Genomic DNA, 22,212 nt, shown 5'->3' with positions numbered 1-22,212 from the left:
AATATAGAAAGAAGATGTTTCTGTCATATCATCATCAGACAGTCTGACTTATATACTCTAATACTCCATTTACGGTAAGTGATAATCTGCAAGAACTTTTCTCCCTCCTTATACATCTATTTTGCTACACAACTGTTGTATTTTTGCACTTTTATTGCACTTTTTTTGTCAACAGTCAGTCTTTTGTCACATGAGCTGCTAATGGTCATGTCAAAGTAAACCAGAAAACCAGAAATGTATGTATTGTTGTTTTTGTGTGACTGAAAATCTTCTAGAGAAAGGCCCAATAGATGTAGAGTGGGTGAAACTGTATTTTTACATGTACAGCCTACCCTGAAACACTTACTGCAGAGTGGAAAAAAGTATCTTTGATTATTGCTTTAAATAGTACAAGTAATGCAGAGAATGAGGTGCTCCTTCAGACATTAATGTTGATTAACAGTAACTGACACTCCAGACTAGGGCCTCAGTTATATTCAGAGCCAAACATTGCAGAATGTTTGATTACTCAGAGGTCTGCGACTCAGCCTCGGCATGTGTTTATTCAAAGGGACACTGCAAAGAGGAGTGACCTGTGCATCAATCTCTGGAAGAAAGAATATGAATTAGTGCACAAAGAGCTCTGATTAAGTTTCGATCCACTGGCGCACTGAGACGGAGCTACCGCCACCTGCATGAGCACAAAACCACTGTTCAAAAAGAGCATGCCTAATCCGCCATGTAATGAAATACTGAATGAAGGTTCCCAGATGGGCAGTTGGGGTTAGTTGATTTTTAAAGGGACAGTTCACCTTCAAATTACTCATTAAAACAAGATTGTTTCAAGGGAAATTAGTGGGCGCTTACATTAATTATCACTGACCAGTCAGTATTGTCTTTGCTGTAAGTGGTTTACCAATAATCATTATTGAAAAGGGAAACTTTTGAAAACATTCTCGAAAATGCTTTTTGCTTTCTTTCAAAGAGTAACACGAGAAGCTTTATAAATTTCTACGCCACGTCTTTGGGTGTAGCACAGATTAACAGAACAAAACCTGACAACCTAATTTTTACAAAAAGGCAACTGGAAGATGCATAGTTAAGCAGTTGTAGTTTGCAGTTTGAATCTTGGATGGAGTCAGACTAGCCCTTTCCCCCTGCTTTCAGTGTTTATGCTAAGCTAGGCTAACCACAACCCACTCCAGCTCTGTGCTTGATGCACAGACATGAAAGTTTTTACAATCTTCTCATCTCATTCTCAGAAAGAAAGCAAACACACATATTTCAAAAAATATATTTATATAATTTGACTATCCCTATATGTTAACTTTAATTATATGTTTTTATATTGAAACCAAAATAGGAAAAAATATAAATATTTTTCAAATAAGGTTAAATGAAGAAATTAACTGACATTACTTCTTTTAAGACAAAGATGAATCAGGAATATGTTTTTTAAACTTTCATTATTCACCTTGCTCTTAAATCCTTATGTAATGTATTGTATGCATTATCAAAACACTGCATCAGCTTTATGCATAAAATGTGCTATGAAAATTGTCTTGTCTTACCTAGATTCATTTTTAGCTACTCAAAAGCCCAGTTTCACAATTTATATGTGCCATTATGGGAAAAAGTGAGTGTGTCAGAGACTATAGATTAAAACAAATGAATCTAAATGACGTCACTGGGTACTTCACAGCTAATTGTGTGTGTGCTGAGGAGACTGTGGAACAAATTCAGTCAATAAAAAACCTTATGTTAGTGTTATGAGATAGACATATTGAAAGAAAACACTCTTTGCAATTCCCACACAATCTCTGAGACAATTAAAATGTTTACATTAATTACACAAATAGTCCCAAGGTCAACTTTAACTCCAATCCAACACTCCACCCCTGCTGATAAAAGTGCTTTATCTGTAGCTCTCTACAAGCAGCCTGTATAATTGGTTGTAAATGTTAAGAGGATGGAAAGAAGAAATCTGCTGGAGAAATCGATAAACAAATTAAACTATATTTGTTGTCACCTAAAACAGCAGGTTATTGTGGGGAAAGTCTGTGATTACAAATCACCACAGTTCTAAGTGTCTTTATTTAAAATCAGATGCAATACAGCCAAAGGCCTAAAGAACTGTCAGTGATGTGGAGGGTGTTTAAACAGTCCATTAGTTTAACATTTACTACAACCTCTTTAAGGAGCTGGTGTTTGATTGATCTTCACAGTCAAATTACGTTTTTTATGTATGCTTTTAAGTTGCATAATATTCTCAGTCTCGTGCCTTTCAGAAGAGCGTTCAATACACCCAATCAATAACAAGTTTATGATTCAATCAGTGGCACTAATAATTATTTAATGATCAACCTGGCTCTAGGTGATAAGACAAGAAAAATGCAAATTTAGCCAACCTACTGATATCAGCAACACTAAATAAGGGCTTGATTTGGACGAGGTTGATTGGGATCAACATAGTTTAAATTGAATCTGAGGCTCGTGGACCCAAACCCGTGATTTGTGAGCTGTGACAGGCTTAATCAATTTGACTCGATTACTGTCTTGCCTGAAGAGATAATGTTGTTCATTGCTACTCCTTTCTGGCACAGTTTGTGCATTCTTTATCCTTTGTTTCATAATGATCTGGAGAAAGACTCGTGCTTTACTTTTTTGTCTTGAAACATAGATAAAGCATCCATAAAAGCCCCATTTACTGTAGTTGTTGGTGTATGAGCTTTGTTAAATCCCCCTCAATCATAATGTGCATGGTTATCATTGTAAGACATGCTCCAAATAGCACTGATATACATGATACAGGTAATAACAAAGTGCAGAGAATCACATCCACACAGCAATTGGCTTGTCAAATTGCGAAACCGAGGCTGATTTAAACTGAAGTGCCTTTGATTATACTGTTATGATGAAAAGCCTCTAAACTGATTATTTGGTAAATGAGCTCCCACGTATCAGTTGCTTATATGAAACCAAATCTTTGCTGGTCTTTGTGGTACAATTTGTCCCTATGGTGCAGCACAATACCTTTTAGAAATTAAATTAATTATTCCTGTAAATGGAGGAAAATGTACCTGGATTTGTTCAAATGGGACTTCAAAGCTAAAAGACTCGTTGTAGTAAGGGTTGAGGGTGTTCTTCTTGATTGTCGTCTTCTTCTTCTTCAGCCTCTTGCCGTTTTGCATCAGGTGGATCTTCACATATGGATCTGCAAACAAAAAAATAATGACAATAACAATATGCTTAAAGATGCTAAAATGGTCTGTAGAGCTCAGGGGAACTGCAGAGTCAGTCAATTATTCTCTGTGGGTTTGTCACTACAAGCCACATAAAAATATTGATTATACCAGCTTCAAACCAACCTTAAATCCCACAGTGCAAACATCAGTGATGTATTAACAGCTCCAAATTAAGCAAAGGGCAGTGGTTGAAAGTCCTGTCTCTTTCCATCACTCAGTTAACCTTCCCCGCTCAAGAGCCTCATCTTCGTCTTTCCCAATGCCACCTCAAGTAGTACCCAAGTGGTCTGCTTTGTCCATCCTCATCCACTCTCTGGCAATCAGGTTGAGTGTGTGTCTGAAAACAGCAAACCACCCATCGCTTTCGTTTATGACGTGACGCTGCTCTCCCTGATTTGTTTACGCCCTCCAAACTGTCATCAAACTAAATTGGATGAGAGGAGAGCTAGTGTCTTTGTTTGGGCTCTGAGAGAAAACTGACAAGTGGATAGTGGCAGTAATCTCCTCGTCAAGCTGTGAAATAAATACCACGTTTTTTGGCTTTAATTGGGCCATTAAAGGGACAAGGTGAGAGAGTTAATTTTCACTTTCAAAGAGATCCTAATGAAAAATCCAGGCAGCTGAAGAATGTAATAAGTTCCACTGTAATTTTGAGCGGCAAACAAAAAGGATCCAAAAGATGAGTGAGGATTCAATAATTACTGCAGTTCAAAGAAAATGTCCTCATCTTATTCATCCCCTTCTTCTCACTAAATACGATCTATTGTTGCAGCTGGTTGGCGCTTATTAACTCAGAAAGTCAGAAAATGTATGTCTCACCCTTGAGTCATCATTTGTGTTTCGATAAATGGACTGGACAGATGAGGATAGCACTGCAAGGTGTGAATAATAGAAACCAGATATAATCTTTTCTCTTTATTACCCACAAGTGGGCTGCCATGTGGCTTTTATTCAAAGTGGTTTCCATCAAGCCACTCTATCGTAAAAGCCTGATTGATGGAGCGCTGCTGAGATGTTCCTCCTTCTGGCATGTTCTCCCATCTCCACAAAGGCTTTCTGAAGGTCTGTTAGAGTGACTGCTGGGTTCTTGGTTTCCTCCCTGTCTCTTACCTTGTTACTCAGTTTGGCCAGACCCCCAAGTTCCAAACTTCAAACAAATTTCACAATTACAGAGGTCACCGTGCTCCTGGGAAACTTTAGAAATGGTTTCATACCCTTGCTCTGACCTATGATCTTGTCTTTTATTGTGGAAGTCTAGTTCCTTCGACTTCATTGCCTAGTGTTTGTGCATGTCACACATGCAGTGTGATTTCTGGGACCTTACATACACAGGTGTGCGCCTTCCAAAACTACGTCAAATCATTTCATTTTGCCACAGATGGGCTCCAATCAAGTTCTAGACACATTTCAAGGATAACTAGAAGGGCACCCAGAGAGCGCAGACCTTTACCAAGGCCAATGTCTAACAACATACACCAGACTTCAGAGAAAAAAAAATCTAATTCACAGTAAATGATCCAGATCTGCCCCCAAATTTGATGGGTTCTTCCCTGGACCAAACCCCATCTGTGCAAATCAGTTCAGTGCTTTTAGCGTAATTCTGCTGACAAACAAACAGACATGGGTGAAAATATAACCTCCTCGGTGGAGTTAATGAAAGCAAAGAGGATGCACCCGACCACAGTTTGGAGCGCCACAGAAAACTGCTTTCACTTTCTCATTATGGTTTATTCAGTGTAGATTGATGGCTATTTTATCCATATAGAATTAAATCTACAACACAGTAAAGGATGCAACAAGTGAAAGGGTCTGAATACATTCTGAGGTAACTGTATATCTCCATGTAAAACAACACAGGGTAGGCTTATGAGATAATGAATGAATATAAATGAAGCACATAAAAGTCAGGGCTTCATTTGAAGTGTGAAGTATGTTGACCAGATTGTTGAAAATCCTGCTTCTACATGTGAAGGACACATTGTTTTTAATGATCTCGGGACTCGGCCCACAATTGTGAAGAATATACCAGCAAAAGGAGAAATATTAATGGAAAACACAATGTGCCATTTATCATTTAAGACAGCACACTGCTTTAGAAAGACAAAAACCAATAATCGTAATAATCTCAGAGATGCTAATAAGGTAGTCCCTCGCCGGAGGCTAACAATGCCCCATCTAGATACTGAACTTCAGAATTGTGCACTGGAACAAATGAGGAGGAAGACTTTGAATCAGGTCTTATAATTAGTTGTTGCAATGGCACTTGCCCTGATAATCTGGATTTATCCCTGGATCCCATATGCACAGTCTTTATTATGCTTCACGCTTTTTTTGATGTGTGGAGCTGATCTGAGAAAAAATCTCAGTTTTTAGTTGGAACATTGGTTGGATTTCGAGCAATAGCAAATACTGAAAAAGCTTAGCTCCCTTAATCTTTTATCCAATTTAGGCGGATAAGGACCTGATTGCAGACTGGCAGACTCATCCAGGGCAGCTGACATGAATATAGAAAGAAAACCACACAAACAGAGTAAGAGGGAAAAAGCAGCAGCAGCATAAATAGATGACGGAGACATGAGTGAAAAGGTAACAGGCTCCTAATGGAGTGGGTGTCCATTATTACTCTCCTGCTGAGAAGAGCTGGAGTGCTGGGATGATGGAAACAGTGAATGAGGATTGTGTGAATGTGGTGTCACTTTCTGTAGGAAATGAACACATATAATAGTACCTAAATAAGGAACTTCTCCAGCCTTATCGAGTGTTTATTTTTGTCAAACAGCAGAGTCGGCCTTTTATATTGTTTCCATCAAATCCTGTCTCACATTCAAAATTTGACGCCACAAAGCTTTAACTTTGGGAACATTGTCGACTTGACTTGAAATCTTCCAATCCTCAGGGTTATTCTTTGGGATTTATGTTGTATTTCTGCACTGAACTCCCAGAAACCACTTGCCAATCCTGTCACATTGTCCCCGCCTCGTATGATCTGTATGGCTGAAGTTCCAGCAGGTTTTCTTTGTCTGATCAGCCATGGGTGGCTGTCGTCGCTCATAGAAATTCCTCAATTCTTTTTCTGCTTATTTCAAACTAATCTTGCGTAGGCAGAGCTCTGTCTCATCGAGTTCACAGACGTCTAAAGTCAACCACAGAAGCTGAGAAATAGCAAAGGGCAAGGAGGGTCTAGAAAACAGGTCTTTGAGATTTGTGCTTAAAGAATTAGGTTTGAAAAAAGACAAATTTTAAGAAACATCTCAAAATTGAACTAGTACATTTTGCAATTTGGCGTTTGCAAACGGAATCGAAGAACAACTGACAGTTCATTAACCCCTGTGCCCCTTCCTGTTCTTGCACAGGGGTGGCAGACTTGCAACTCAAAATTCTTAGTACTTTTTCAAACAGAGGCATAAAAAAAGCAGGAGTCTCATTTCTAACTGTCACTGGAATCCACTGGATTGTCCACTGGAACTAATAAGTAAGTTAACAATATGCTAACTCTTTGCCTTGGAAGTAATGCTAGGTTACCATAGTCGGCTAGTTAGCCACGTAAGAACAGGTAAATATACAGACTAATACATTCTTTACACATTTGCTGAAGTGATTTTAGTTTGGAAAGACTAAAAACAGAGACCACCTCCAAACTTTAAGACCTGTTTTAAGATAGTTGCTGCTAAACTATGATTGTAAAATCAGTGTTTGGTTTGGGGGATCATTGCACAAAGCTGTTCATTTAGAACAGTGATGCAACATGTACAGTACAGGTCATTTATCTCCTTGTATTAGTGACTGTGCCTGAATTAACACAACAAAACAGCTGAATGAGAATATGCAAGATAACCCTTTCTCAGGCTAAAAAAACAAAACAAAACAAAAAAGATTTAAAAAAAAACACACCTGTGGCACCACATCACTGCTATCCAGATACTCTTATCTTTCTGGCCAGCAGATGAGAGTTTGGCATTATTGAGTTTTGGGAGGCTCGCCGTACCTCATATCCGGCCCATTTTGCCGTCTCATCCCAGACGGATATAATCTCTCCCATTTTATGGATGAATGGCAGCGCTTCTGATGCTAGAGCGCTTCCTCACATATGTGTACAGCACAAAGGTTCGTCTCCGCTATCCTAAGGGTAACTCATCTGAGTCCTGGATCCTTGCCATGGTTTTATGAGGCGATGCGCTATCAGTAGTCCATACATTTCCCCCAGGAGGCTGGAAGCAGGTTTCTGGATAAGTGATGAGCTCTGAGCCAAATCAGCTGCAGTTAAGTGGAGCTGCTAAAGCAGTCTAATTTTAAAGTGGTTACTTGTAGTTTGTATTTCAAGCTGTGAATAATTGCCAGCTGTGAGTCATTTGGATTATTCTGGTGAGGATAGAGCGTCACAGCTGAAGCAACAATACTTTATTACTTGCACAGACAGATCACCACCAAACACAGAATTTGTTTCTTCCTGAAGTATGTCCGTGTTCACCGAGTGCTGGCAGAGTTGTGCCAAATGAACACCAGTACAAAGCAGGGTTAAATATAGCCTGGCTGTCATCTTAGCTTTCCTCCCATCATTTTGGATTTGCCATGGTGGGTGCACCCAAGGGTGACTGTCGGTTTGGTTTTACACACTGAACTCAGTGGTGAATCGCACACATACCACACACCCACACACCCACACACCCACACACACACACACACACACACACACACACACACAAAAGAGCTTACAGTGAAACTCTTGCAGAGGCGCAGACCCACATAAACCACCTTTACACAACCAGATCCAGATCTTTGTGATATTGTGCTGCAGCCTTGTTTACACAATGAGAATCTTAATTATCTGAAATCTGAGAAATCCTTCTGTACCTCATCTGCTCCTGATTATCTACATCTTTGGGATTTGTATTTATTAAAGTAAAATTTGGACAAAATAAATTTTGCATCCTCTAATCACTTTCAAATTGCATCTCGCTTCTCTCAGGCCTGTTCATCATTTTAATGATCCCTCAGGCCCGATGCCTTACTGACTGCGAGAAAGCCTCTTAGTCCGACCAGCCAGAGGAACAAAACAAATAAACCCTCTAGCCGAGAGGTTGGATGGTGAGCTGGAGCACCAGGTCGGGGCAGCGCGGCTTCATTACTGCCGACACGGCGCCTGTGTGCTTTGATAACCTCCCCCACTGTGGGCCATTACCTGGTTATGTGCCGCCTCACAGCCCTCTGGGACGTCTTCAGAGGTACAAAGAGGATGGGACAAAACACTTTTTCTGCCACTACCTGTATAAGCCCACATGTCCTCATTCTGAGTTGCTTCCAGACACTTAGCCTTTGTGTCTGACACGCTTTTGAGTCTGACTCACCTTTGATGGTGCACCATGCCGAGGATATACTACGGTAGTGCAACACTGTAAAATGCATCATTTTAAAACAACTTTTTGCACAAAATAAAATGATACATCTGTGGGAGGCTGAAAAAGCTGTTTACTCAAGGATGAGTTTTCCTGCTGCTGACATTACCAGCTTTTATAACTCACTTTCTAGTCTTTAGTTTGTTTTGCAAAACTGTAAAATTACAAGGTCCCCTGGAGTTCCATGATTCTTCGAACTCTACAACTCAACATAATGGATATGTATTGGAACTATACATTGCCATGGAGCCAGTTTAAGGGGAGAGAGGAGTAACTTGTCTGTAATGAGGCTGGGATTATTTTGAGACGACAGCTAAAGAGCATGGTGCTTGGTGCATCACCGCAGCTGAATAGCAGCAATCGTGAAGGGCACCAATAGTCAACTGCACTTCCAAAAACATTATTTCAAAAGTTTGTTTTTCTAAGAAACACAGCACGGACGTAGATTTGGAGCGATGTTTCATGAGGAGCCAATCAAAAGAATTATTTCTGATTATACATTGGTTAATGATAATACCCACATCTTCCTCTGTGAGCCATAATTAGGCATGGTAAACAGGATGACAATAGAGGAGAAGGCTGATCCCAGGCCATCAATTACTTGTCCTCCTCCTTAGGCTCTGGCTGAGCCGCCTTGTGGATGCAGGCTAATTATTGTTATTAGAGACCTGCCCATTATTTCATCCATCTGCTGCACTTTTAAGTCCATTCTCGGAGCAGAGAAGCAGTCGCAACTAACAAAAATCAAAACTTAAACTGCAATTTGGAGCATATTCTGGTTGTGTGTAATTAGAAACATGCACGGTGTTATTACTGTATGCTAATAATTCACCCTGAAACCCACAGACCAGTGCACGCAGATAAAACATGCTCCAATTAAACGTGACATACAGTACATGGTGTCAAACTGTCTGGCTTCCCTGCCATTTCCCTTCTCTGAACGAGAGAGACCTGGCCTTCAAAGTGAACAGATTCACACCTTTCTCACTCTGGCTAGTCGATGTGGCTGACGACTGAAAATGTTGACAATCCCACGATGCAAATGGGGACAGGTGAGAGCTAATGCCAGTAGCATAAAATGGCAGTAGGGGAGTTTTGTTTTTTTTTCACTGCCAAATGGCTGCATGTGCTGGTCTGATAGATGAAAGGGAGCTGTGAGCTTTTAATGTGCGCTGTGTTACTGTACTGCAGGATGTTAAGGCTTATATGGAGAGACTGGGCTGTCAGGCAGAAAGTAAGTGGACCCAGGTGTATGGTAATTGCAGCAGAAATTACCATCGGAGGGTAGTGCACATCAGGGAATTTAAAATTAAAATAGACCACTGAAGAAAGTCAAAGGAGATTATTGTGTGGTTTTGTATGTGTGTGCCTGATACAATCAAAAATGGCCAGTCAATCTGTCTAGATCCAGAATGTTGAATATGATGCTTTGTTTTTTATCAGACATTGCATAATAGATCAATATTATTTGCAGTGATGCTTGAAGGGAAACTTCAAACTCATTATTATAATGCTGGATTTCAGTGGTGAATCTTTGTTAAGGTGCATTTAGACATGACAATAAACAGTATTTGGCTTTAGCACTGACACTTCTATGTATCAAAAAAACCTCAAACCCCCGGTTTCAATGCAGCCTGTCTTTGTTCACTGAAGCGCTATATCGGCTGTTGATGGACTTTTAAATATTGACAACCACAGATTTCACCATATTTCTCTCATGATGGTCAGTTCTGTCAGGCACAGCCCAAAAAATCATAGTGTGAAGGTAAGAATAATGAAAAATGCCCCATTGGAAGTTCTCAGAGACAAAGATGTCATCTAAAACAGCTAAATATTCAATTAACAGTAATACAAAGTTGTTAAAATCAACAAATACTTACAATTTAGAAGCTTGGAAAAGCAAATGTTTCGTGTTTTTGGTTGATAAATAAACTTATTTTCTTCTTTATTTCTTTATTTATCAAAATTGCCAGTTGTTTCAGCTCTTACTTTAGCGATTTAGGGAAAAATATCAGCTTTTGCAGACATGTTTCTTCAAAAATCCAGCTCAGTGTGTGTGGCTGTGAGTGCTTAGTGTGTTAATTATAATCACAGACTGAGTGAGGTATGTTTGAAAGCTGTAATGTTCACACAGCTGGCTCTGCTATGCACCTTTGCCCACATTGCTGACTTGCCCCCACAGGAGAAATACAATTTTACAAAATGAGATTCTTTCATTCCGCTTCACAGTACAACATTAAAACTTTTATGAGCGGGAACTTACAAATAAGTCTCTCACTGCAAACTCCCAGTGGATTTGTGTGGTGTCCTGGGACTGTGTTAGAGATCTGTCCCTGAATAGAACATCTGTCCCTCTTTGACTGATGGAAACAGACCGACCCCGTGTTGTTTGCCCTAAATACATTCGGTTACCATGACATCAGACCTGCTATTCAGACTTGAACATATTGTGATAAATGTCATCTATTGATCTTTAATCATACATGAGAGAATAGTTGGAGCGACAGCACAGCAGGAATGTCTCAGTCTTTCATTTTTCCCCGGCATATTGTCTTCATTAGTGCAAGTTACAACCATCAGTGGTTGCATGTGTGTCTTCCACACAACATTAGGTGTGAACACTACAGTTTCTTCAGGATCTGAACATCTGCACAAATGTTTTTTGGGGAAACGCTCCAGCAGAAATCATCTGTTTTCTTTGATAAATATAATCGTGACCAGGGATGTGTTTGGGTGGTTGTTACAAAGAAAAAAAACCCAGCAGTGTTGTAGGAGAGGCAAAGTGAGTGCTGCAGTGCATGTATAATTACAGACAAAAGCCCCTGTCGGAGGGAAAGTCAGTGGGCACACACATGCACACCCTTGCAATTCTCCTCACCTGACAAGCCTCCCACATCCATCTTCTTCAGGTTTTTGGCCTCGAGGATGACCACGGTCAGCTTGCCAGCAGTGGGAACGTATCGCAGAGAGAAGCAGATATCACCCAGCTTCTCTTGCTGTTGAGGAGGCAGAGACAGTGCAGAGGTGAGAACAGTTTTAAGAGCAACTATTAAATCCAAATTTACTGCATCACATGTTCACACCAGATGCTCACTAAGAGGCTAGACGAAGGGGAAAAGATAAAAATTGCCTTCCAGAGCACATTGGAAATTGTGCAGTCAACCAAATTTGAAGCTCGTGTTTGCCCTTTCAACATTAGTTAAATGTGTTGGTGTTTATTCAGTTCTGCTCTCCACAGACAGAAATGATAGTTTCTAAAGTTGAAAGCTGTAAATACCAGTGTGTCTGTATGAAAAGTGATAGTTTCACAGTATTAAAGGTTAAAGTACAGTACACTGACACTGGGTTATAGAGTTGTTTACAGTAATTACAGTGTCCAGTTTGAATCCGGGTGCGTATCTGCACAGAATTTACATAACTGACTGAAAGATGTTTTTGTAATTGCGTTAAGTGCACACATTTCTATGCTCAGTGCTTTCTAATCCAGACCATGCACAAACCAATCAGCAAACATAATTCAGTGGTCAACGCAAAACTGGAAAACAAACTTTCTGCAGCTGTATTTGGAGTTAACATTTTAATTAGTTTTCTCTTTTTTGTAGTGACTTCTGTGAAGAAGTATGATGTGGCTGCAAAGTTTACCTGGACAGACACATTTCCACCATTGAGTTGAAATGGAAGAAAGTCAAGTTAAGTCAACTTTATTTCTAGAGCACACAGCTTGAACTGACACTAGTGACATAAAAATAAATAAAAGTAAGTTGAACAAATGTATAAAATCAGTAAAAACACAAGGAAGCATGTCTAATATCTAACGGCAACGGGTTCCATAATTTAGGAGCAGCAGCTACAAAAGCTCTGTCACCTTTTGTTTTAGTCGTGACTGTGGGACATACAAGAGAGATGAGCTCCCAGATCTAAGAGATCTGGGAGCTGAGTGCCAATGAATGAGGTCTGTGATATAAGGTGGGGAAAGGAACACTGAACACTGGAAAAGTATCCTTGCATCAATGTAATTTGGTTTCTCTGATCATTCAGACACAATCCTGCTGGAGAGATAAGTGAAGCCACAGTACATCACTACCACTGACTTTGATCTTTAAAGATATGCGTGGTCACAATCACCTGGAAAGTTGCTGCTGTCAGGAAGTCTAGTGTACTACTGTATGAGATTAGTGTCTAATATGGACGTGGATTATGAGAGGTGTTTTTATTTACAGCACAACAACTGTGCAGAACATATCTACAGCACAACAACAATGAATAAGATGGACGGAGATCAATTTTTACAGACAAATTTGCATGCACAAATATTTTCTAATATATTGTATAATCAAAACAGTCCTGTGATGTGTTATCAGTACAAGCTGTTAACAATGTTAGTCACCATGTGAGCCAGCTGCCTGCTGTCCCATTGTATAAATGGACGAATAATTTCAAAAAATTTGATTAAATTCCAATTGAAGTGACTTAGTCACATTACGAACAATGCTAATGCTGCAGCTGCTGCTACTACAGCCAATGGCAGTCACCACACAGCTATAAAACATTACAATACAGCTATAAAACAACTGTATTTTATATTTCAGTTGTTTTTTTTTTTAATAATATATAATTAAATTTTTGTATGTTCTGTTTCAGGCAAATGCTGCAACTAACCAGCAGTTTTATTTGTCAGATGCCAAGGTACAATATACAGTAGGCAAAGCAGTGAAATGAGGGTTGGACTCATCAGCTTGTGCAAGACTGCAGAATAAAAAAAAAAAAAAAGAATATATAAAAAATAATTAAATAAATGCAAATGATATATTTTGAAAAAATATTGAATAAGGCAGAAAAAATGGCGATATTCGATATTATTGATATTAGCTCAAGCCTATCAAATATATTTAAAATGTACTCTATTATAATTTACAGAGTACCAGACTATGATTTATTTATTATATAGGACTGGTTTTATAATACTCCACTCTGCAAGTTCTATATAAATGCAAAAGTGCTTAATTCAACAGTGTTAACAGTCAAGATTAAAAAACATCAGGTAGAAATACATTAATACATCAATCTAACCAATAAAGGTTCTGACAGGATAAAAAAAGGTACAGCATACGCTTCATATCACTCAGCATCTGTGAGTCACAGCCTCAGAGTCGTAGCCCATCAATTGTACAACAAGTCCTTGCACGTTTTCAATCTTCTGCTATGGATTTGGTCTCTTGTTTGGGTTTGAATTCTTTTGTTTGTCACTCATCAAGTACTGACTGCGAGCACTTCACTGGCTCACACAAGTCACCATCACAACACAGTCCTATTATCATACGCTGAACAGAGAGCGATTCATATTCCTGCCATATCCCGTATCAACACGAGCAGCAGCCTCGGTCAATAACTGTCTCTCGGGCCACACCTGCTTTAAATGAGGCCATTTTGGAGGGAGACTGTAAATCAGAAGCAAAACCAGACATGAATATTGACCTTTGTTTCATTTCAGGAGTTTTTCATCAAGTTTCAATCAAAGAACATTTCCTCATGTAAATGTACGCTGCAAATATATGCAGTGTGTTTTATACACTAAAGGACCCCCACTCATTTGCATCCACTTTCCTGACTGATGGCTGCTATACAAGACCTATGATTAAGTAATCTTACTTTGATGACGAGGGCTGGGGTTCAGCACAAATACAAGCTCCTGTGGAGGCCAGCGAGAGAGGGAGTGACGGTTAATTCTGTCTGTCAAGAGCAGTGACCAGGCTGAACTGTAAAAGGCCAACTGCTGCCTTTTCAACTTAAAGGGCATTTTTGGAACTTGCTACTTCATATTTGACCTTAAAAGTAAAGAGGATTCTGTCACATGTGTGCAGGTGGACTATTAAATCTCAAATTCTATTCATCCTGCTGACTTTTCACTGAGGCCACTGCTTAAAGATTTATACCTAAAAGATTTGCTCTTTCTTTGAGCATGTGGACTGATATGGTGAGTCCTTCCAGAGCTTTCTTCACTGTATACATATGATTTAAACCAGTGGCTTACTTCTTGAAACACGTCAAGATCTATGTGTGCCCCCTAATCACAAGCTGCGCTGTTGTGAACTGTTCTGCCAGAGAGTGATTTTTCCTCCTCAGACTGTTACATTTGAATAATTTAAGAGGCCTGAAGTGGATCAAGTACCCACTATTTCACAGTACAAAACAGAGAAACAGTCTGGAAAATAAGCTCTTTAAGTGAAATACTTTTGGGTTCCCCTGGTGGCCTCAGAGTTTAGGGAGGTGAAGGTGAACTGGAAGGCTGGGGACCATATGCGCACGTCTTATTTCCTGTCATTTCTCTTTTCTTGGTAATAAAATGCCTGAAAAATAATGTACAAAAGGAACATGTACTTTCTTCTTTCTCAAACTCCATTTATCTTAGACCACTTAGATTTGTCTGGCAACCACTTTTAGGGGGCCTCTGTTAGGAGCCATTGCTTTATACTGAGCATGTGCTTTAGACTGATATTGTTCTGGTAGATGTTTTGTTCCTCCCTTGAATTATTTTGACTCAATTACATTTTGATTTCATTTGCTCTATTACCTTACCTTTAATTTTAGCTAGCTTCTGACTTTGGACATCATATGTTGCTTGTCTGCAACTAGTATCTTTATTGTAATGTTGCCACCTCGGAAAACATCTCACTTGTGAAAGACATTCATAAAGAAATAGTTCAACATTTCAGTTATGAAGCTAGAGCCAGGAGGGAAATTACTGTAGTTAAGCTTAGCATCAAGTCCAAAAGCAGGAGTTAACACCTACCCTGGCTTTCTCCAAGACACATTAGTGACACGTTATCTCTTTGGTTCAATCTAGCAAAACAGAAAAGTCAAAATGCAGCTTGTGGTTTAGGGGGAGAAAGGAGTGTGTATTTCCCAAGACGTTGAACTATTCCTTAACCTCAAGAAATTAAGTACAAAAATAAACAAACAAAATAATTGGACTTGTTGTACCTGTTAATAAGATACAATTTTTAGCTCCTAAGGCAATGGAGTCATTTTCACCTTTGCGGGTGTAAATGAGTTCTGCAAACCACCTACCAGTGCACATAATCTGAAAAAAACCTTAACAAACAAATAAATAAATAATGTTTAGTCACTTTTATGAATCCCCAGTTACCATTCAGTGCCACACGATGATTAGAGCACTCACATAATAAACATAATAATGACAGTACATTTTACATTTTCAGCAGTGTGAGGGTGGAAAATAGCATTTTCCATGGTCGACCTCTGCACCTGCCCTCTGCTCTCTGCTGAGCCTCGACGCTAAGTATTCGCTCCAGTGTCTCAAGCCTTGCGTAAAATTGTCAGGTGCAGCAGGTGCAACCAGACGCTGAGGAAGTAGAGTGATGCCCTTCAACTCAAACAACTCCACCAGCTATTCCACGCCGTTATAATTAACCTTTAAATCAAACCACCGTAATGTAAAGAAAAAAAAAACGGTTCCCCTGGCAACACGTGCTATATGCCATGACATTTACCATGAAAATTGAATCTCCTGAACTGTTGCCTGGAAAGTCACACTTCTGTTAATTGAAGGGGAAGTGTGGACATCTGATTAAGTGACATTTCCAGGAGAGATGGATTACATCAGCTATGGGACCACATCTGTGGTTCAAGCACAAATGGCTTGCTGAAAACAAACAGGAAAAATAATCACTGTGACATAACTTATGCAAAAAATAAATAAATAAATAAATACTAATAATTGAAACAGCCACGAGATTTACAAATTTGAGCTCTGACACTCTGACAAAATTCATTCAAACCTACTTGTTCCCCCTGTTCTGAGGAGAGATGCATGAATGTCTACACAGGCTTCACAAGTCTCACCTCCTCCTTCTCAGCGCTCTGCAGATCCCGCCACTCCTCTGTTATGTGGCTGAAGTCCACCTTATTCATGGGCACCTTGATGTCACCGATGGCGTCGTGTTTGGAGAAGCGGTCAAAATCGTACACCGTCATTACCAGCGTCTTCCCACCAAGCTCTACATAGGGGACCTGAAGAAGATGACAACAGTATCAGAAAGGGGAAGAGGTGAAGCATAACGACACAACTACTACCAATATGATGACAGACTACCTGTATCAGGGCTAATCAATAGCTCGATAGCATGTTGTTGGAAACTGAAATGATTAAATATTTATAAGAAAATTCTATCATCATCAGGGTCTTTTTTCATCTATGCATCTTCAGAGCTTTAACTTAGCAAATTAGGCTAACATTACCAGGTGTAAGCAACCTGTTCCAGTCATGAAGTGTCTGTGATGTGATGAGAACAACTGCATGGAGGACCATATGTCATTAATCTGTCTTTGTGAGTTACACAGTTTATTGGGCATACCTGTGCAATATCACGCACTCCATCTCTGCAACATCACCTTCCCTTGTAAAGTTTATGATGTTCAGTTTTCGTTGACTTTGTGTGAGAGGCTTTGTTATATGTGTTTGACACCCTTGACCTTCCATAGAAAAGTTTGTGATGTTTCTATTCTTGAGTTAATTACATGTCAAGCAGAGTCTGATTTGTGTGTTTGTGTAGCGGGAGGATGTTGAAGTGGTGGGTGCTTTGATTTCCAAATCAATCACAACTGCCCCCACCCTGACAGACGCTGTTATCAGGCCTAAAAGACAAGTGAGGGGGGAGATCTAGGCAGTATTTGGGTTATTACACGGAAATGACTTGTTAACAAAAAAATGAGAGTGTGGGAGAGATAAGACTCTCTGGCTTGTCCTTGACATTATCGCACAAAATCATCTTTTCTTGTTGACGGTGTCACCGCGGCTTGGAATCACTTGCAGTGTTCTTTTTCATGATGCATCAAAGATTTCAAATTAAGTATTACAAAAAAACCTGGTATTGAGATGGATATCACATCACATTATGCTTAACTTACACCAAACACCTGCGCTCTTCACTGTCGAGTGAATAACAAAACTTTCCCCACTGCTGAGCAAAAGCTATGCATCCATTATGGCAGAGGCAAGGCCAGCGTGTAGCAGTGCATCTGCCTGTGTTAATCCCAATCACATTGAGCCTCTGTGTGTGTCAGTGTGTGTGTGTGTGTGTGTGTAACCGTGTGTGTGAGAGATATTCTGTCAGGGGCTTGTTAATGTGCCAGCTGGTTGCTGTCTCCACAACTTCCCAGCATTCCTAGCTGCATGCAAATCAGATTGTCAGTGGAACCGAAAGATCTCCAGCTACAAAAAAGTGCCTGAAATGCAGAAATGTTTTTGAGCATATGGTGAAAGAAAATGAAATTAAACTTTTAATGTGAGGCGTACCTTGAAGGTGAACTGCTCATTGAAGACAGGGTTGAGGGTCTTCCTGTGGACCTTGGTCTCAAACTTCTTCTTCTTGTCAGGCAGCAGGTAGACCTTTACGTATGGGTCAGATGTGCCACCCATGTCCATGGCAGGCAGCTCTGCGGCCTGGATGATCCCCACTATGAGCTGAGAGAGAAAGATGAAGGATGGAGAAGTGAGGGAAGATAGTGTCAGACTGTCCACAGACCCAAATCATCATAACTTGCACCTTCATCCCACCAACATCCTTCCAGAAAAACTGTATCTTGGATAAAGAAATGTCAAGAGATATTTCTTGATCATTACTCTATAACCTTCAAGGACATTGGATTTTTTTACTTACGTGTCTTGTCTTTTGATTTCACTAGTAATTGGTCCTTCATATTGGTGGCCTAAAGACAATTCAGTGTCATTTTTCTGGCAAATGGCGCCACTATAAGAAGGTTATGTCGGCGGAGTCTGGCAGCGGCTGAAGAGTTCGTAAAGGTCAGGATGTGTCAGAATACGAGTGAGAGGACTGTTTCTCTTCACACAAGGCTGATAATTGATAACCACAATGGGGAGCCTGGGAGGCTGATTGACCTGCCAGTCAGAGCCTCAACTCAAAGGCCTCTCCAGAGGCCCAGCTAGTCAGTCAATCAACTTCCTATCAGGCAGCCATCAAGCAGCAATCTGGAGGCTGACCAGGGCACTCAGCCATGCAGCTCTACAGCTGTCAGGAGCTGCATCGGTTTACTGTGTGCAGCTACCGGTGACATGGTGGTGAATAAAGAAGTGGGAAACAATGAACTCCCGTTGGTAATCAACACGAGGCAAATAACCACTGATATGAAGGAAAATCAATTTTACAGATAGAAAAACAGATTTATTGAAGTGCAAACACTTCTCAGAGGCAGAGCTTCAAAAATAAATAAATATTTTTAAAATAACATTCAGACTAAAAAGGTAACTGCTAAAACAGAGGGTAAAATCATATTATCAAACTAGATATAAATAAGCCTCCAAGTTCTTGTTTTTGGAAGTACGTGTTTGACAAAACAATCCCAGCTCAACGTCGACTGATTAGCCTTGTGTTTTTTTACGCTTTAATAATATCATACAGTCTTTATTATAATGCTAACACAGTTAGCCAGTTAGCCTAGCAGATCTTCCCACATAAAAAAACACTGACATGTAGATATGTACGTAAGATAGTTATCTTCTTGGATTATGTCCAGGTCTAAATGAATGAAAACAATTACAAAAATAAAAGCTTTGATTAAGTGGTTAAAATAATAGAAGAAGACACAGACACCAGCTGATACTTCATCTTTATAAACTGTGGCTGTTTGCCTCTGCACATTAATGTGTAACTCATCTAATGAGATTACTTATGCCTCCAGAGCAGCTCTTTCCTGTGAATTACTAATGTGCTGTTGTGCCTTACATTCACTGTGCCATTTACTATAAATTAAGTCTTGCTGATTAATTTCAGTTTCGGTAGGTTTACTCTTCACTTTGTCGCTGGGAGTCAACCCACAGAGGGACGTTATTTATGTCTCGGTACCAGGTACAGGTTTGCACAGGATGGTGGTGAGATTCCAGCTCAGAAAGGTGTTCATGGAATGATGCAGTGTTACACATGGTCAACATACAATGAATGTACCACAGATACACATGTGCACTCACTGACAAACATCATATATGACAACAATGGACACAAGGCGAGTACATGGTGGAAAGTGTGGGACGTCCTATGTAACTGCTTCCCAGGTTATGCACAACATTTTCTTGACGTTACATTGAAAACTGAAAACAGTGAAATGAAATCCTGTCGTGATTATGATGGATCACTTTGACTTAAATATTATAAATATTGCACATCTAAATGTATCTCATCAGGATCACTTACTGCGTGACTGTTACACACCTCAGAGGGCAAATAAAAGACGTAGACTTCATTCTAGCTGTCATTTACCTGAACCTAAATGTAGCCATGTTGTGTACTGTAGTGCTGTGAAGCGGCACTTGGATTTTGAGTGTGGCATTTCATCCTTGCATGCTGTCCTTCTGATTTCCACCCATCAATCAGCACGGTCTCTGGCAGACACAGCATGCCATACCATCTTTACTCGGAGAGGCACTGACGCTTGAGAACAGATAAGAGCAGGACGTGGTTTGGAAATGTTCATATGGAGTTTGCTGTTCCGGCTAATTGTATCTTTCCTGATGCTCTTAAGACACCGCGTCTGATGTTCACAACACTTACAAAAGAGGAGTTTCCCAAAATTCTTCTTATTATTGTGAAATCTGACAGACATCAATTGTGCCAAGAGCATGAACGAATGACTTTGCTGATCCCCTGACTTTTGACATTTGTCATTTTGAAATATCTCCACAACTATTGGATGGATGAATTTTTACAAACACACTATATCGATCCCTTAAACTTTCTATCTAGTAACCAGTACTTTGGTTTATGATCATATGCCTCTAAAACAAATGACATAGTGCTAATAACCAAATGTTAGCATGCTAACAAGCTAAATTAAGAAGGTGAACATAGTAAATTACACCTGCATGTTAGCAGCCATGAACAGGTTATCATGCTGACATTAGCCTTTGGTTCAAAGAGGCCAGAGCCCCTGGTGTCATCTTTAACATCTTGTTTTGTCCAATTCAGTTTAGAATAAAACAGAAAAGCCGCAAATTCTCACATCTGAGATGCTGTTTGTCTCTCACTTAAATGGTTAATCAATAATCAAAAATCTTTTTGACTATTTGTTTTGGCACATGTTATAACTACGAATTCAAAGTGTAAACACCTGACTAATCGACCATCACGCCTTCGACAGTGAAAACATAAACAACTGTGGCTGTGTGTTTGCACATCTGTGTGGGTGTTTCTGTTTAACTAAGGACTCACAGCAGAGGGCTGCTGGTATTAACCCCTCTCTGTTTGTGTGTTACTCTCCAGCCCAGTGAGCAGCACACTGACCAGAATGGGTAAAGGATGGTGATTCAGCCCTTGGCAGCTTATCTTAGAGGGCTTTGTCCAAATGCATCATGGCTCTGCTGTGATTCCACACACACACACACACACACACACACACATATACACACTTCCAAAGAAGACCAACAGTGCTTTCCCTGATGAATATTTACTGCAGAGGCTTTGTGTGTTCTTTTGAAAAATGAACTATCTAGAGGAAATTCTGCAATAAACAATTAAAAAGAAATAATACAAATGTTTTGAAATCCATCCCTTCTTAATAATGAGTTTAAAATTCACATATTCTGACTGGACACAGTGCAATAGGCCTGCTCTTGACCTGCAAAAAAGAACAATGAATATGGTAATGATGTTGAAAGTAAGAATGACATTATAATTCTCTTCCTGCTGTGCTGAGAGGGCTCTTTGTGGTTCATTTGCTGTGTATTTGCCTAATGTAGGCACGGTGCCGCTCCCTGAGTGATTTGGATCTTTTACAAAACCTTTTGTCTCATTAGTGTATAAAACCCAGTGTCATCAACATCAGGGGCTGCAGCCATTTGTGGTGGTTAACAGACAGAAACAAAGCTGAGACTTTTTGCCATGACGACCTGTCATTAATCTACAAGTCTTTTCCCATTCAGCCTCACCTCCTTGCCTTAGTCTTTGTACACACACACACACACACACACACACACACACACACACTGGTGTTTCCCTCTTTTTCTTGGCAGGGTGGAGCATTTACTGACACAGTATTTAGGCCACAGTTAGTGGTGCATACAGCTTAAGCTTCTTTGAGACAAGTAGGTGTGAGTACTGTGTGTCTGGGAGGCTTATCAGTGACATTTTGATTAGAAAAAAGTTTTTTCACCAAAAAAAAAAATCACCTGGTGAAATCACTCAACATCCAGCTCTACTGAGACAGGCTGTTCAGGGTTCTTAACCTTTTATCTCACTGTCATTATTTCATTTAGTCCTGCATCTCTGCAACTACGGATTAATTGAGGCAGGTTAGGTGTGTAGTTGTGACATAAACTAACATTAAGGTGCAGTTAAAACCTTCTCCTACAGTCATAGAAAGTTTAGAGTTACAGTAAAAATGCAGTCTCATGCATGAAAGTTCAAGACGCTAGATAAAGGGCACACTACTCCCTCTGAATGTCACGGGCTAATGGAGTCAGTTATGCTTCAAAGTGCCTGCATCTGAAACCTCCTCTCTCCAAACTTTTTTGATGTCAGAAATGGGAGGTGCAGCGTCCAACAATGTTTGTAAATTTCCAGAAA

At 39.9% G+C, this 22,212-nt stretch overlaps 1 protein-coding gene across 9 annotated transcripts in view; it reads right to left on the bottom strand.

Annotated features, from left to right (window-relative positions):
• Nucleotides 1–22,212, bottom strand: part of syt1a (synaptotagmin Ia) — a 169,323-nt gene that overhangs the window by 4,341 nt on the left and 142,770 nt on the right. For all 9 annotated transcript variants that reach the window (XM_071502581.1, XM_071502588.1, XM_071502583.1 and 6 more), the window contains 4 exons: nt 17,934–18,101; nt 16,481–16,648; nt 11,496–11,613; nt 3,060–3,193 (listed from right to left, as the gene is read on the bottom strand). In XM_071502581.1, the coding sequence (XP_071358682.1) occupies nt 3,060–3,193; nt 11,496–11,613; nt 16,481–16,648; nt 17,934–18,101 (588 nt within the window). The remainder of the gene's footprint in view (nt 1–3,059; nt 3,194–11,495; nt 11,614–16,480; nt 16,649–17,933; nt 18,102–22,212) is intronic.

The sequence above is a fragment of the Trachinotus anak genome, unplaced genomic scaffold (assembly GCF_046630095.1).
Source record: "Trachinotus anak isolate AG129_WGS33_773 ecotype Australia unplaced genomic scaffold, CSIRO_AGI_Tana_v1 ptg000018l, whole genome shotgun sequence".
Classification (NCBI taxonomy): Eukaryota; Metazoa; Chordata; class Actinopteri; order Carangiformes; family Carangidae; genus Trachinotus; species Trachinotus anak.
The sequence above is the reverse complement of the archived record's forward strand: the minus strand, read 5'-3'. Positions and strand labels throughout refer to the sequence as shown.